The 16,317-nt window shown below is 33.9% G+C and overlaps 2 protein-coding genes across 2 annotated transcripts; one reads left to right on the top strand and one right to left on the bottom strand.

Annotated features, from left to right (window-relative positions):
• Positions 1–3,474: 3,474 nt before the first annotated feature.
• On the top strand, positions 3,475–6,764 carry LOC116021724 (uncharacterized sugar kinase slr0537). Its single transcript, XM_031262189.1, has 8 exons — positions 3,475–3,742; positions 4,845–5,108; positions 5,188–5,259; positions 5,369–5,407; positions 5,568–5,675; positions 5,759–5,856; positions 5,955–6,066; positions 6,278–6,764. The coding sequence occupies exons 1-8, from the start codon at positions 3,575–3,577 to the stop codon at positions 6,551–6,553; spliced, it is 1,137 nt and encodes a 378-aa protein (XP_031118049.1). The 5' UTR covers positions 3,475–3,574; the 3' UTR covers positions 6,554–6,764.
• Positions 6,765–7,607: 843 nt separating this feature from the next.
• LOC116021556 (ornithine carbamoyltransferase, chloroplastic) lies at positions 7,608–11,076 on the bottom strand. The gene is made up of 6 exons (XM_031261986.1): positions 10,906–11,076; positions 10,096–10,341; positions 9,312–9,646; positions 8,744–8,875; positions 8,378–8,653; positions 7,608–8,083 (listed from the first exon to the last, which is right to left on the bottom strand). The coding sequence occupies exons 2-6, from the start codon at positions 10,304–10,306 to the stop codon at positions 7,901–7,903; spliced, it is 1,137 nt and encodes a 378-aa protein (XP_031117846.1). The 5' UTR covers positions 10,307–10,341; positions 10,906–11,076; the 3' UTR covers positions 7,608–7,900.
• Between the last annotated feature and the right edge of the window lie 5,241 nt (positions 11,077–16,317).

The raw sequence follows: 16,317 nt of genomic DNA, 5'->3' as shown, positions 1-16,317 counted from the left end.
TTTTGGTTTATTAACCCGAGCAATAGTCACGGTAAAATCTCATTTTGGGGTTTTTTTCCCTCCATTTTGGATTTGGTCATATTATATCTTGAACCTCGTAAACTTATCTTATTAATAAATGAGGTAAATCTTGAATTGTCAATTTTGAGTTTTTATCAAGCCAACAAGGGTAGATGGGGAGTGTTTGTTTGTTTGTTTGTTTTTTTTTTTTTTTTTTAATTAAAAAGAAAAGGAAGTTGTCATTTTTTTTGACGCAGTTGTTGGGCGTGCAAGTCACGCCCACGCATGACTTGCTCTCTGTCTCCTTTCCCCTTTGCATATGCAAAACTTGACAAAAATTTACTTTTTTATCATCAATAAGATGTTCTAATTTTCGATGATTAACTTTTTTCACAATTGAAGATTATAATTTTTTATATGTTATACTGATATTTTACATTCCGTTAAATGAGACGAACTCCAATTAAATCTCAAATCAAACTCCATATCAAAACAATTCTTTCAAAGACATTGCTACGTATATATGCGTTCAAATTTTCATATTATAATTTTTTACCATTTCCTTGTACTTGAACCTCCTTAGTCCTTCTACCTCTCTCTTTTTTTTTTTCTTTTTTTTTTTTAATACTGTGTGTATTATTAATTCATAGGCTTTTAATAAAAGTATAACACTATACAATAATGTATCGTAATTTAAAAAAAAAATAGTGTTCACGTTATTAGAATAACTTGAGCAAAAAAATATCAATAATTTACTCGATTTATTTATTATTTATATTTTTATAATGATTAATTTAATGTGGTCAACTGAATTTGAATAGAATCTTTTGGTTAGTTGAATCATATGGACCGGATCTATGATTGTTGCCTTGTATTATTAATGCATTCATATTTTGCTATATAAGATTAATGAGTTAATATCCAATTTAGTTTTTGATTTTGGTGGTTTTCTCGTTTTTTTTCTAAATAATTTTTTGTAATTAATTAGATCATCGACTTTGATGGTTTTATCGGTTGTTATAATCAAGGACTAAATCGAGAAAAATACTATAGTCAATGATTAAATTGGGTAAAATCACTATATTTGAAGATTAATTTGGGTAAAACTACTATAGTCGATGACTAAGCTAGGTATTAAACTATTAATAGAGGTGAAATACCAAGCTATCTTAACAAAAGACTCAATTGAGTAAAACCATCAAAGTCGATGACCTAATTAAACAAAAAAAGTTGTTTATAATTAAATTGAGGAAAATCACTATAGTCGAAGACTAAATTATGTATTAACTCTAAGATTAATTCAAATGAGTTTTTGTCAAGTTCATTTGGAATAACTCTTTCAACATATAGTACACAAAATATATGGTCTAAATAGGAGAAACTCGAGTTTTAATTTTTTTTTCTATTTTGTTAATAAAAATTTAGATTTGAGTTAGATAAATGAAGTAATTGAAATTCGAAGAGTTTTTAGAATTTGATAATAATTTAATTAATTTCTTATTTAATTGTTTTTTCTTTAAAATTGAGATCTAATTGAGGGCTTTCTCAACACGTACTAATCTCATAGTATTTCATTATCAAAAGTTAAATGTCGGTGTTCATATGAAAGAGGGCCTAAACTAATTACTGTATATAATTTTTACCTTTTTGTCAACTCTATCTAGTTATTAAATAGTTTATAGAAAAAGTCTATTTTTAGATGATGAAAAATCAACAAGATATTGACAATTTTCAATAACCGACGAAAATATCTCCAATCCTATTTGCTAGACAAGAGAGACTGATTTCTTTTGTTTTCATGCATTAAATGTCCAAGAAAATAACACAACATTCATTCTACATTATTATTATATTATTATTATTTTATCATGTTAGGTACAACGAGATTGAAAAATATATCAACTTCCCAGCCAAGGACCTTGTGGTCCAGTGGCATTAAACCCTTCCCTTTATACGGGAGGTGGTGGGTTCGAGCCTCAGTGAACTTTCTACAGAAATGTGAGACTGGTTAGACAAGATCTTTGTTGTACTAAAATTAGATTCGGCCATGATACCCCTCCACAAGCTTTTGTAATTGATAAAAGCAAAATAAAAGAATAGACAAAGACACCACTAAACTTAGGGTGGACTTGAGTAGCTTAGTTGATTTGAACTTTAAACTTGATAATAAAAGAATAGACAAAGACACCACTAAACTTAGGGTGGACTTGAGTAGCTTAGTTGGTTTGAACTTTAAACTTGATGTTTCACCGCTTTTGCCACAGGTTCGAACCCACTAGCAATGAATAAATTTAGAAAAAATTATAGTTGATATGCATTCTGGTTTGCCCTTTTTGGAAAAGCATATTTATCATGCCAAAAGTTGGAGTACTAGTTGAAGAAATGTTCTGCTTTGCCAAAGAAAATACTTAAAAATATTTTAGAGTTGAGACTACACAAATCTTGTATAATGGTATATCGTGTCTATAATAATTGTCAAATCAAGAATTCTATAGTTTCTACAGCATTGGTTCAATAGATGAAAAGTCTTATTTAAAATTTATTTTCGATTATGACCATGAACGTGTAATTAATTTGATATTGAGTCTCTCGATTTACATCCTTATTAACTTTAAGCAAGTTAATGAAGTGAATTAGATTATAATCCGACCAAACCTAGGGTAAGTACGATGATAGGTTAGGAATGCAAGGAGAAAGACAACGTTGAATTGCCATAAGAAGCATGTAAATAACAAAACTATCCAAATATTGTAGATTGTATATTTGTGGGATTGGAAAAGTCAAGAATACCATCAAAAGCTTTTGTGTTGGGATTTCATTCATCAGTTGTGGGTGGGTGGTGAGTCACTCTCTTATTTTTCATATGTTTACTATTTCTTCTTGTGTTCAACATTTGTTTCATGTTTAATTAATTCACACATTTCACTCAAAAAAAAAAAAAAAAAAAAAAAAAAAAAAAGAGTACATGTATCATACTAAAACAACAGTTAATAGTATTATAATAATTATATTATATTGTGTATATTGCATGAAAATCCGTTTATCCTGTATGAGATTATTTCATGTAAAACGTGTAATATTTTCTTTAACAAAAATATAATACTTTCAATTGTTATACATAAATCCATATGCATTAATTTTATTTTTTTAATGAAATTACAACCAGCATGCTTAAGTTATTAACTTATAATCACAAAATTACAAGTTCGACTTCCAGCAGACAACCTAAGTTGTTTACTTCTTTATAATCATTTGCTGACTAGGACTACAAGGTTAGATTTACCCTGTAAATACCATCTGATTCAAACAAAATAATATTATATTATATTGGTATATAAAAAGAGAATAAAAAATATAGAATTAAGGATTAATTAAACAAGTGGTAGATAATGCTACAGTTACTGCACAGCACTCACGGCAGTTGGGAGTCAGCACAGTCTCCGACATCCTAGTATAAATACGAATTACACGCAAATCAACTGGGGAGGTGAGGTGAGGTGGGGGTGGAGGAGAATTGCACTAGCAATAAGCAATACCCTTCCAGTGGACTGGGAAAACAAAGATAAGAAGAAAAATGGGTGTTGAATTGCAATGCAATAATACCAATCAGATTGCCGGCGAAAGTGGCGGCGCTGCTCCGGTGGTTCTGGGTTTGCAGCCGGCGGCTCTGGCGGATCACGTAGCCAGGGTGGATTCGTCCCTCCTCTCTCAAATCCCCGGCGAGCGTGGCGGCTCCTTCCCTGTATTCCCTTCTCCCTTTCTTGAGCTTTTCTGTTTCTATTTGTGTATTGTTATTACATGATTTTGTGTTTGATTTCTGTTTTGCCCGAGTTACAATGATACTTGTAATTAGAGATTATGTGGGCAATTAAAGGTTGGATCTTTGAATGTGTGGGCGTGGTTTTTCCTTTGTGTGTTGTGAGTTTATGCAGCTCTGAGGTGGAGCTGATTACTGTTTAATGAATTTGGTTAAATTGGTTGGTTTCTTAGTACAATATGCAGCTGTTGTTTGCAATTGTTGGGTTATTTCTAGCTGAATTATGTTGAATTCTGCTTGTAATTGGCCTGCCTTATAAATTAGGGTGCAAAAAAGTTCCAAGTTCAGTTCCTGGTGGGAGCGGCCTATTAGCTTTCTTGGTTTGAACAGTAAGCTATGGGAAACCCATGCTGGTTTATGGTCCTTTACTTGCTAGGGTCACATGGCAGGGTTTACCTAGTGCACACCTCTGGTAGTGGCTACGGGTTTCCTTGTCACTCAAATTAGGTTGCAAAAGTGCTGGTGCTGAGATATCTATGTTTTGTGACCAGAGCGGAATCGGGATCTTGTGGAATCCAAGAAACAATGTGACTGCATATACTTTAATGTTGAAGAATCAGGATGGGATAGAATCATAGAGGAAGGGCAAAACAATCTCTAGAAAGGAAATAGTTTGGATTGATCTTGAATCCCGGGTGAGAATCCTAAAAGGGATTGATCCCCTAAAAAAGGATAGTCTAGAAGAAGACATGTCTTGGACCATATTTATAATGTTCAGGACCAACACTTTCCATCTGTTTATATAGTACTGTAGAATTTAATATCGTGGACCATTGATTCATTGTTTCTTGATTACAAATTAGAGTCTATTGGAGGAAAGAAAATTTTAGCTTTCTTAATTACAAATTACTTTTAAAAATGTGTGTTTTATCTGCTAAAGTGCAAGGGATTGATATTGTCCTTTGAAATTGGAACTGCTAACATATTTCTGTTTGACTAGAAGAGTAAAGATTCAACATAATCGAAAGTTTGATTGAGCTTCTCGTAATCTTATTGTTATCGTTTGTACTACTTGTTTCAACTTCAGGTTTCGGCTAAAGAGCTGAAGCATATTCTGGATGAGATTAGTGCCCATATTCTTGCGTCCCCTGAAAATCCTTCCCCCTTGAAGACCATAGCGGGAGGAAGTGTTGCGAATACTATTAGAGGCTTGGCTGCTGGCTTTGGAATCCATTGTGGAATAATTGGCGCGTACGGGAATGACGACCAAGGCAAATTGTTCATAAACAACATGAGCTTTTACAATGTGGATGTCTCAAGGTTGCGGTTGAAGAATGGATCCACGGCTCAGGTGAGCATACATGATACTTCTTGATTTCTAAACAGTTGGTATCGAGTGCTGAAACCCGTGTACTAACTTTGGTCCACAGTGTGTTTGTCTCGTTGATGAATTCGGGAATCGAACAATGCGTCCCTGTCTTTCAAGTGCGGTGAAAGTTCAGGTGCATGCCACTTTTATCTCGTCAAACAAGCGGTTCATGATTCTCAAAGATATTCGTACTGCTATTAGATATTGTGTTGCGTGAATCTTATTATGCCATCCTTTATCAGGCAGACGAGTTGAATAGAGAGGACTTCAAAGGATCAAAGGTAAGGCTTCCAGTCATCCCGAGGGGAATTCATTCGTTTTTTAAACATTGATACGCTATCGTTTAACTGCACGTTTATTCTGTTTGTTACTTGCTGGACCGTGTCTTTTGGATCAATTTTGTTTACAGTTTCGTCACTAATTACTTTAATTTTGTAACAGTGGTTAGTAATGAGATACGCAATACTAAACTTAGATGTAATCGATGCTGCCATCCGGATCGCCAAGCAAGAAGGCCTCAATGTCTCGCTAGATCTAGCTAGCTTCGAGGTTGAATTTGAAGTGTTTATAGAAATTGTTCTAAGCAGTTTCATAGCTGGTGTCTCGTTCTGATTACCCTTTTATTTGACCAGATGGTGAGGAAGTTTAGGCAACCGCTTGTTCAGTTATTAGAGTCGGGGAAAATAGACCTTTGTTTTGCGAACGAGGATGAAGCGAAGGAGTTGCTAAGGTGATTTCTTACATCCCTGCACTAAACACGGTTTATTTTCTGATTTTTATGTTAAATTAGCTTCCGGAAGTAGTGTTCGATTTCTTTGTGTCTTGCAGCGGGGAAGGAGATACAGATCCTGAGGCGGCACTTGAATTCATGGCCAAATACTGCAAGTGGGCCGTTGTAACTCTAGGGCAAAAGGGGTGCATTGCTAAACACGGAAAAGAGGTAGTTGTCTTGATTATTCCCAATCCCCGTTAGGAATCGAGCCTTGCTACCAGCGAAACAGAGCTATTAACTCTTCTTTGAATCGGTGAACCAGTTGAGCTGTGCCCCAAGGGCAACAACCTGATCATAAGCGCTACTTATAGACACCATTCTTCACTTCGTGTTTCTCTTTGTGTGAGTAGTGAACATACATCGGTGTTTTTTTTTATAGGTTGTCCGCGTTCCAGCGATTGGGGAGTCGAAGGCGATTGATGCCACCGGGGCAGGAGACCTGTTTGCGAGCGGCTTTCTGTATGGACTGATAAAGGGGCTCCCGCTGGAAGCGTGCTGTCAGGTGGGTTCGTGCAGCGGGGGATCGGTGATCAGAGCTCTTGGAGGAGAGGTAACACCTGAGAACTGGCAATGGATGTACAAACAAATGCAGACCAAAGGGCTCAACATCCCTGACCCTATCATCAAATGCTCTGATGAAACTGGGGATTTGTGATGATGATGATACTCTTGCAGTTGTGGTTCATGATTGTTGTTTACCTTCCCATTTTCTTTTCCATCAACCCCCAAATCCCCATCCCACAAAGCAAAAGTATTTTTTTTTCTGATTTATATGCATAACCCCCTAATGTTGAACCTCTATGCAAGATTTCACATATAAAATATTCAAATCTATCAATTTATGTTAAACTGTCTTAATTTTAACATACCCTTCTTGCATTTTCCTTCTCCTTTTTTTCCCTCTTTTTGAGTGAAAAGAGAAACCTCCCATTACTACTCGAGGGTGTGCATTGGACAAATATCAACTCGTGACTGTATTTGTCAGAGAAAGAGAGATAGTCCACCGATATGATAATATCATGCAAGGAATATGAAATTCTCAAACTTTATTTTTAATTTTTTTTTTTTTGGGTTGCTTTTATGAAAATCACATCTCTCTCACATTCTTAAGTTATGTAAGTTTTTTAAAATGTCATATGTCTTCAAAATATCTCTAGAATCGAACACCCATGATTATTTAGTTTAGGAGAATGTCTACAAAAATGTTACAGAGTATATGACTTCAAAATATCCCTTGCATCAAACACACATGATTGTTTATTTTAAGAGAATGAGATTAATGTAAAGAACGCAGCTTTCATAAAATTCACATTCTTAGATTATGTAAGATTTTCAGAAATATTACATTAGTTGTTACAGAGTATATGACTTCAAAATATCCCTTGCATCAAACACACATGATTGTTTATTTTAAGAGAATGAGATTAATGTAAAGAACGCAGCTTTCATAAAATTCACATTCTTAGATTATGTAAGATTTTCAGAAATATTACATTAGTTGTTACAGAGTATATGACTTCAAAATATCCCTTGCATCAAACACACATGATTGTTTATTTTAAGAGAATGAGATTAATGTAAAGAACGCAGCTTTCATATTTTAAGAGAATGAGATTAATGTAAAGAACGCAGCTTTCATAAAATTCACATTCTTAGATTATGTAAGATTTTCAGAAATATTACATTACACATTCTTAGATTATGTAAGATTTTCAGAAATATTACATTATCTCAAAATATCTGTTGAACCAAACACACAGAGGAAACCCGAATATGTGTATGGAAACACCCACCAAAAAAAAGTCATCAATTTGTATTAAGCATATAATATATACCAAGATTAAACTTAGCTCCGGGGCAATCCAACAAGGATGAAATCACAGACCATAGGAAACACTAGTACAGCAAGTTTGATGAATCTAAGAAAGCAAAGATTCAAAGAAAAAAACTGGGAAAACACAGGACTGCTAGGTTCTCAAGACTTCAGTACAAGGAATTCCAGTTACAGCCCCATCACATGAAGCATTATCGCATTCTGGGCATGCATGCGGTTTTCAGCTTGGGGGAAAACTATTGAGTTTGGCGCTTCAATTACACCATCAGTGACCTCCACGCCTCTTTCTGCTGGTAAACAATGCATGAAATAGGCTTTTGGACCAGCTAATTTCATGAGATTTTCATCCACCTGCAGATCGTGACAAGTATTGGCAAATGATTCGGGCATCATGTCTAAGTTTCAGGGTAGTAGATGTTGACAAGGAATAGTTTCTAGGGAGTCTCTATTCAGACGAAAATTCTATGCAATATGAATAAATCTGCACTTAGGTTCAATGTGGAATTTCTCACTAGAATCCATTTAAACACTCATGTTGAAAGTATATGGAAAATTCAGGCATTATATTCTACTTAGGACCCCACAAAAAGAATTTTAGATGTAACAACGGCTAAAATAAGTCAATTTTTCATTCATAAGTCATACCTGGAATCCTTGAAAGACTTGGCGGCGATGTGCTGCTTCTTCCTTTTGGCCCATGCTAGCCCAAACATCTGAATACACAACATCAGCTCCTTTGACAGCCTCCTTAGGGTCATTAGTTATTTCAATTTTGCTAACTCCGGCCTGTCGTGCTATATCAACTGTCTTCTCATCAGGCTCAAACCCTTTTGGGCAAGCACAAACAAAGTGGAAAGGAATTACAGCAGCCAATAAAAGCCAGGAGTGCACGATGTTGTTTCCATCCCCAACATAGACAACCTGATATTTGCAGTCACATTGTAAATTAGATTAATAATACCAGAAGGAACGTCAAATTATACCAAAGGCTGACACAGCAAAAGAGCTTACCTTTGTCCCTTCCAGATGGCCAACATGTTCAATTATTGTGAGGGCATCGGCCATTATTTGACAAGGATGGTTATAGTCTGTCAGGCCATTGATCACAGGTACACTTGAATATTTGGCTAGATCCAAAATGTCCTAAAATAGAAATAAAAAAATATATAGAGAGAGCTAACTCATTGTCAAATAAAATGAAAACCCCAAATACCACTAAAATCATATTCAGATAGGCAAGGGCATAACGCATGATATGTCCAACAGCATAACATGCATACTTGTATAGAGACCATAAGGTTAAATGATTGGTCCATTACCTGCCTTTATAATGCATTTAAATGTGTCATAAAGACAACAAAAAAGGAGAATTAAAAAAATAATAATAAAAATAATAATAAAAAAAAAAAACTGGCCATTAGTAGATTTGGTTCACTTAATTACAAGAGTTTTTTTTGGCTTGGTTGGTCAAACTCAAGTAACTCAACAAAAAGGCATACGTTCCAAGCTTTTTGCAAAAGCAATAGCATATTATGCTACAAGCAAAACTGTTAAACATACTTAACGCTCCCCAGCATACCTGATGAGCGAAAACACGTGCCATGATGATATCATTATAGCGAGAAAGAACACGAGCAACATCACGGGTTTCTTCTCGCTTCCCCATCTGGATATCATTTGGTCCCAAATATATGGCATGGCCACCAAGCAAGAAAAACCCAGTTTCAAATGAAACCCGAGTCCTCATGGATGGCTTGGCAAAAATCATTGCCATTGTTTTACCCTTAAATGGTTGATATGTTCTGTCACCAGATTTTATGAGTGCCTTCACCTCTCTAGCTCTATCCAAGATTTTTAAAATAGTCTCCTTGTCAAAATCACTTATGTGAAGAAAGTCCTTCTGAGTCGTAGATTCTGCAATTCCAAGTGCACAAATGCACAGAAAAATATTAATGATGACAGATCTTTAAAAAAAAAAAAAAACCATATGAATGTATTGGGAGGGTCAAACAAGAATTGAGGGTACAATTAAAATCCCTATAGAAGGACCATAATGAAGGACCAAAATGAGCTTGATTAGCATAAGCTACTCAATGGAATTTTACATATCCAAAACTTTAGAATCTAATAAACAAATTCTTTAAAGTATCAACTTTCCTCCGGATTATGAGAAATTAGAAATGTCGTTCCAATACGTGTATACTTCAACAACCCAATTAACTACAATGTTTCAAAAATATTATCACAGCAGACATACCCGATGTCAAGCATGAAGTGAATATTCTCCTTGAAAGCACACTTTTATTGCCAAACCATCATTAAAATATTCAATTAAATTCAAAATGAAATAATAAATTTTAAACCTTTCCCACTGACTGAGGATAACGATGTTGCTGGAGAGGCAGTTTGGCATGAGATGCGCCGACGGATGGCTGGAAATGTGGTCCTGGATGGAATAGAGATGCCCGAGGACCGTAATGAAAGTCCATTGGAGTGAGTAAAAGATGAAGCTGAGGAGCGTGAGGCTGAGTCGAATGATCCAACTAAGGCGAACTGCGAGGAAATAGCAGCCATTATTGGAGATGATCAGAGAATTTGCTTGATAAACCCTAATAAGTGAACTTTAGAGTTAGAACAGCACTTGCAAGAGTACAGTTTAAAAAATAAAGCAATATTTGTATCATTTGACTCATACCAAGCATTTAGTTTATTGAAATTAACAATATACAAAATGCATATAAGGTGTGAATAAAAATAAGAACTTCAACAATTTGATCAAAAAATTGAAATTTATATTACACATTGTACTTAAGGGCCAAAATAACTGATTGTTTAGCTTGATCGATAACCAAACTCTAAATCCAATTTAACATTTTTCCAACTTGATGACCTTAAATTTTAACACGCAAATATTCCATACAAACTGAGAGCTGAATGCCTATATGACAGAAATGCTAATCCCTACATCCCATACGTTAATACCATTTGTATTAAACATAAATATCACTTAAATTCCGACCGAAAGTTCGAACCTATAACTACATTCCAAATTTCCAATGCAGAAAATCGGCAAAAAAAGTGCATTTCCGGTTTCAAAACTCGATAACATTCAGAAAGCAATAACCATGACTCCATGAAAAGCTTCATTTCCACCGTAAGAACTCATTACTCACCTAGGTTTCAGGATTCCTGCTGTTCAGTTCCAAAAAGGCGGCTACGCGACAGCACTCGGCTGAAGCTGAGAAAGTGAGAAGTAAGCGGCGTCGAGGCGGCGGGGTGGGGCGGCTTCAGCCGTGAAATCTTCGACAACTCACCGTCTAGGTTTTCAAATGAAATATTTTCGTTTCCAAAAAAAAAATGAAATACTCTCAACTTTTTTTTTTTTTTTACCGATGTGGGTCGAACTTTAATGGGCTTGGGTTGCTTGGAAATGCATCGGGTAAATTATATCATCCACTAAGGTTTACCTTGTTTGTGGACTAATGATATAAAAATTATGTATTAGTTGTATTTACAAGAGAATATATCATTTTTAGTCCTTCAACTATAATATATGTATCAATTTTGGTCCTTAACTATTAAAAATTTCAAATTAGGTGCATGACTATTCAATTTGTATCACATTTGGTCATTGACTATTAACATTTTCAAATTAGGTTCATGACTATTCATTTTGTATCACATTTGGTTCTGCCGTTAAATTTTCCGGCCAAATTTCCGGCGAAGTCACCGGTGACCGACTAGTTTATTTAATTTTTATTTTAAAAATTATTTTAATACTCTGTAACTTTTAAATAAAAAAACTTAAAAGTAAAAAAATAATAATAATAATAAAATAGAAAACGTCGGCCACCCCCGATGACTTCGCCGGAAATTTTGCCGGAAAATTTAACGACAGGACCAAATGTGATACAAAATGAATAGTCATGCACCTAATTTGAAAATGTTAATAGTCAAGGACCAAAAGTGATACAAATTGAATAGTCATGGACCTAATTTGAAAATTTTAATAGTCAATAACCAAAATTGATACATGTATTATAGTTGAGGGACTGAAAATGATATTTTCTCTGTTTACAATTAATAATTTATGTGTCTCTAACACATAACATGGTAACTACACACGTAATATGTTAATTGACGTTCAATTTATTTACAGACACATAAATTGTTAATTGCAAGTACATAATATATTAAATGTATGTATATAATTTGTTTTATTGAAAGATACTACTTGGATTCCATAAACTTACTCCCATTTGAATTCAAATTTTATTGAAGAAAAAAGGAATGGATAAAATTTATGACCCCTTATTATTAATAATCAATCAAAGCATATCACATCATAGAGAGTAGAAACTGAGAGTACATCTGGAATTGCTCTTTTTGAATTAAGGTTTATAATTCAAGATGGACTTGTTCCATGATATAACACAATAGCAAATTATTATGTGAATTTAGGTCTAAAATACACAATTTACATACTGAATGTACACAATTTACATACAAAACGTTCACAATTTAAATTGTGAGCATTTAGTATGTAAATGGACATGGATCCACTTACACGGTGGACCGGAGTCCATGGTATAACTATCATTGCTAAATTAGCTATTCTAAATTTGTAATAGTACATTCTATATTTATATTGGGCTTGGGCTTGAATGTGTGTTCCCTTATTTGGTTTGTTTGGTGTTTATATATGCATTGCTGAAAATTAATCCCTAGATATATTCATTGTTATCAAAAATGAGAATCTAGTCCATCCCTGTTTGGTTCAAAAATTCAATTCACAAAATTTAATAATAACTGATAGTTTATATGTATATTACAAATTGCAAATAACTAAAATGTTAAATTTAGAATATACTCATAAGTGAAGAATAAAAGTGGTATTTTCTGAAAGAACATATAACATGAATTCACGTGAACGCTTGGCAAATTGATAAAGGTTGTCCGTCAAAATAGTGCAATTAAGATAAGGTTGTCCTCGTGCAACCATATCCGTGACATCCTATTTCTTATACTTGTTTCTGTAAAATCATCATCTACCATACTCTGCCCAACTTTTCTTTCTCTTTTCATCATAATTAGAGATAAAGGCACCCAAAAACCAAAAAAAAAAACGGAGAATTTGGTTAGTGGGTATTATGTTGAATTTGTATGTTTAATAATAGACGAAATTATTTTTTAATTATTTGCTATTAAATCTCACTAATTATATATAGTACGTGAGTTTGGTGGAAAGGTTAAATCTTTACATCAAAATTAGACCCACAAAGATAAAATGGAAACTAAAGTGCACAAGTGAATATAAAGTTCATGAATGTTGTAAATTAAAGTTTTACTGCATGTGAGTCTTTGCCAATCACAACCAGTTTGCGTCAACTTGCAAAATACTATAAGACCCAAACTTTATATATATAACTGTACATACATATAAATTTTGACAATTGCTATACTTTTTTTGAATGCATGAATGCAAATTAATAAATGTCCCAATCTAGTGGTACTTCATCTCATCTCACCACGTTTATAAATAAATGAACAATTAATCAATATATATTATATGACTAAGACGTGGAATAAAAGCACACGTGTCATGCATTTGTTAATTAAAATTTTCGACCCATTAACCTAGCAATTTAGGGTAGTTCATGAGCGGACTACGACTAATACAACAGTAAAGTCAGAAGTTTGATTCTTATAAATGATGCGTCATGTTAAAGAGTTTATAGTTAAATGTTTTCGTAAATAAGAGTCTCATTATTTTGTGTTGAAGTTGAAGTTGAAGTGTTGGCTGCATTAATTTCATTTTGTGAGTTTTGGAATAAAAACAAAAATATGAAATCGATTTTACCTTAATAATTCTGATTAGGCATGCCTTTCTTGCCACGATGATAGTCCCTAGACATAGAAATCCTTTCCGCCCTCCGTACGCCAACTATGTCTGCTTTGCTATCCTTCTTAATTTCCCCATAGTTTACATACATCCCATTTTTAATTACAATCCTTACCCTAGAATAAGAAATTGAAACTTGTCAATCATAATAAGTTAGTCAAGTAGAGATCAGGGTTGTTTCTTATCTTTTCTACGACCACCAAGTAAAGGTAGTCAGAAATATTTCTTTCTTTTTAGGTTTCCGACCATTTTTTGGTGGTCAGAAAATTGAAGATTTTCAGCATTACTATAATTATCTTATAATTTAGGGATGAAAAGTATAATTATTCTTTAATTAATTATATGATTAAATTGGGTAGTCAATAAAAACAAGTATGATTAAATTGGGTATCCTAGTCAATAAAAACATAGAACTTCCCATTTTCAATTAATGATATGTTAAGAAGTCAAGAATATTGATGTTATAATTGTTGGTCATGCATGAGTTCGAAAATTGACTATTCGATATTCGGTGATATAATATACTATATTGTATATATACCTAACATTTCAAGGAAATAAAAAACTTTATACATGTCCTATGGGCTATGGACAATAAATATGGTAGTTTTATTTTGCAATAATATATGTACATAGCATGTAATTATTCACTAAGAGACCAAATGACAAGCAAAGAACTCAAGTAGCTTTTGACCCTAGCTCCTTGACCATCTTATACTTTATTCTTAGCTTTAGTTAATAATCTTTGAAATTTGGATTTGTACTAGGTAGCTAGCGGCCAAGACAAAACGACGTTGTTAACATTTCTCACCTTAGGGAATAAGGATAATGGTATCCTTATTCGACCATACTATACGACGTGGAGACAAATCCTTGTGTATAATATGGATCATATATTTTAGGAATTTAGGTCAAATAATCTAATAACTGCACACCAAACTGCATGCAATTAGGTCATTGAACTAAAACAAAAATGTAATTGGGTCACTGAACAACACAAACTCATGCAATTCAATCCAAAATAACGTGTTTACCTAAACATATGTTGGCGTGGTAATTATCAATTTTAAAAAAAAAAAAAAAAACACTTGCTGGAGTCTCTGGCCCAGTCCCTTTGTCTTATGGCCGGAGACGAAGGTCCTAATTCCAATTTTTTGGGTGGATCATAGCAGTTCACACTTTCTATCTAGTATATAGTATCTACAAGTCTGTTTTCATTGAATTAGAATTGAAAACGTCAATTCTGATTTTCACAATACCTAGTTCGATTTGAATTAATCAGTTCAAATTAAACCGTAATCGTTCCTATATCCATACACCTATAGAATGCTTAGGGTAAAATTGATTGGCGCATTCCGCAATTTACCTATTTCACCCGTCTTTAGAGCAGAGCAATGCATGACACTTAATTAAGTTTGTAACCAAACATATAGAAAGCCTAGGAATAGGGTCAAAAGTAATTATGGGGGTGGGTTGAAAGTGAAATAATACCATAAAGAAATAAGTTGGGGGGGTGCTTGACTTAGTTGATGGTGGATCGAAGTTAATGCACGGGGAATGAATCATGAGGGCAGGTCGGAGTAAGTTTTGGGGGTCGTCATTCTTGGCGTGATTTGTGCAATAAGGTTATTGAAGAGTGTCGTTTCGTTTGGGTGACTAACCTACCCTCCTCCTACTTTTGCCCCACATTATGGCTTAAGTTTGATCAACTTACCCATATCTGTAAATTCATTCAATAATATTCCTACTTTTACATACTACTTTTATCTCTCGTGATTCGGTACGTTAAATTTAATATTGATAATCACTTTAGTATGAATTGAATCATACATGATACATGTTACACTTATCTAAAATTATTAACTTTCACTACCTAACAGGGTGTACTATTATAGGGTAAATTTATCCTGATGAGGTAAACAAGTATACGAAAGCCATTACTATCATATAAGCTTAGTTGATAGGCGAATAAAGAACCCTAGCCTTGGAATTAAACTTGTGACTTAATAATTACCAAGCTTTCTAATTTCTATATGATAAATTCAATTAGGACCGGAGGCCTTTCGAATAAAGCAAAAAACTTTGCTCACAAGATTTAAGTGACTAGGAGTAGATTACCAATGGAGCCCTTGCACTAATTATGCATCAATCATAGCTTAGTTATAGGGAAAATTTATTTAAAAAAACGTTTTAAAAGTATTATTTTATAATAATAATTTCACCATATATGTTAAAACAACAAAGGATGAATAACCTAATTAAGGAACGTTTGTGGAAGGTTTGTGGCGGCTAAATCCGGTCGTTTATCATCTGTTCGCGATCCTTTCATGGCTGAAGCGCTAGCAGTTAAGGAAGCTCTGTCCTGGATTAAAGATGTTGGCTACGATAATGTTATTATTGAAACTGATTGTTTAAATTTTTGCCTTGCTTTTAATTCTCGAACTTTAGACTTTTCATATGTTGGTTTTATTGTTAAGCAATGCCGTTCTTTGGCTATGGACATTGGGAACGTTTCTGTTCGCCATGTCAAGAGGTTAGTGAATCATGTGGCTCATGTGCTTGCACGGGCAACTGATTCTTTATCTGGCCTTGGTTCGTGGATTTCTATCCCTCCTGATTGTATCGCTGAGTTATTGATTCATTAATGATATTTGCTCTCGTATTTTCACAAAAAAAAAAAAAA

Source organism: Ipomoea triloba, chromosome 6, assembly GCF_003576645.1.
Source record: "Ipomoea triloba cultivar NCNSP0323 chromosome 6, ASM357664v1".
NCBI lineage: Eukaryota > Viridiplantae > Streptophyta > Magnoliopsida > Solanales > Convolvulaceae > Ipomoea > Ipomoea triloba.
Note: the sequence above shows the minus strand (reverse complement) of the source record. Positions and strands in the feature narration are given on the sequence as shown.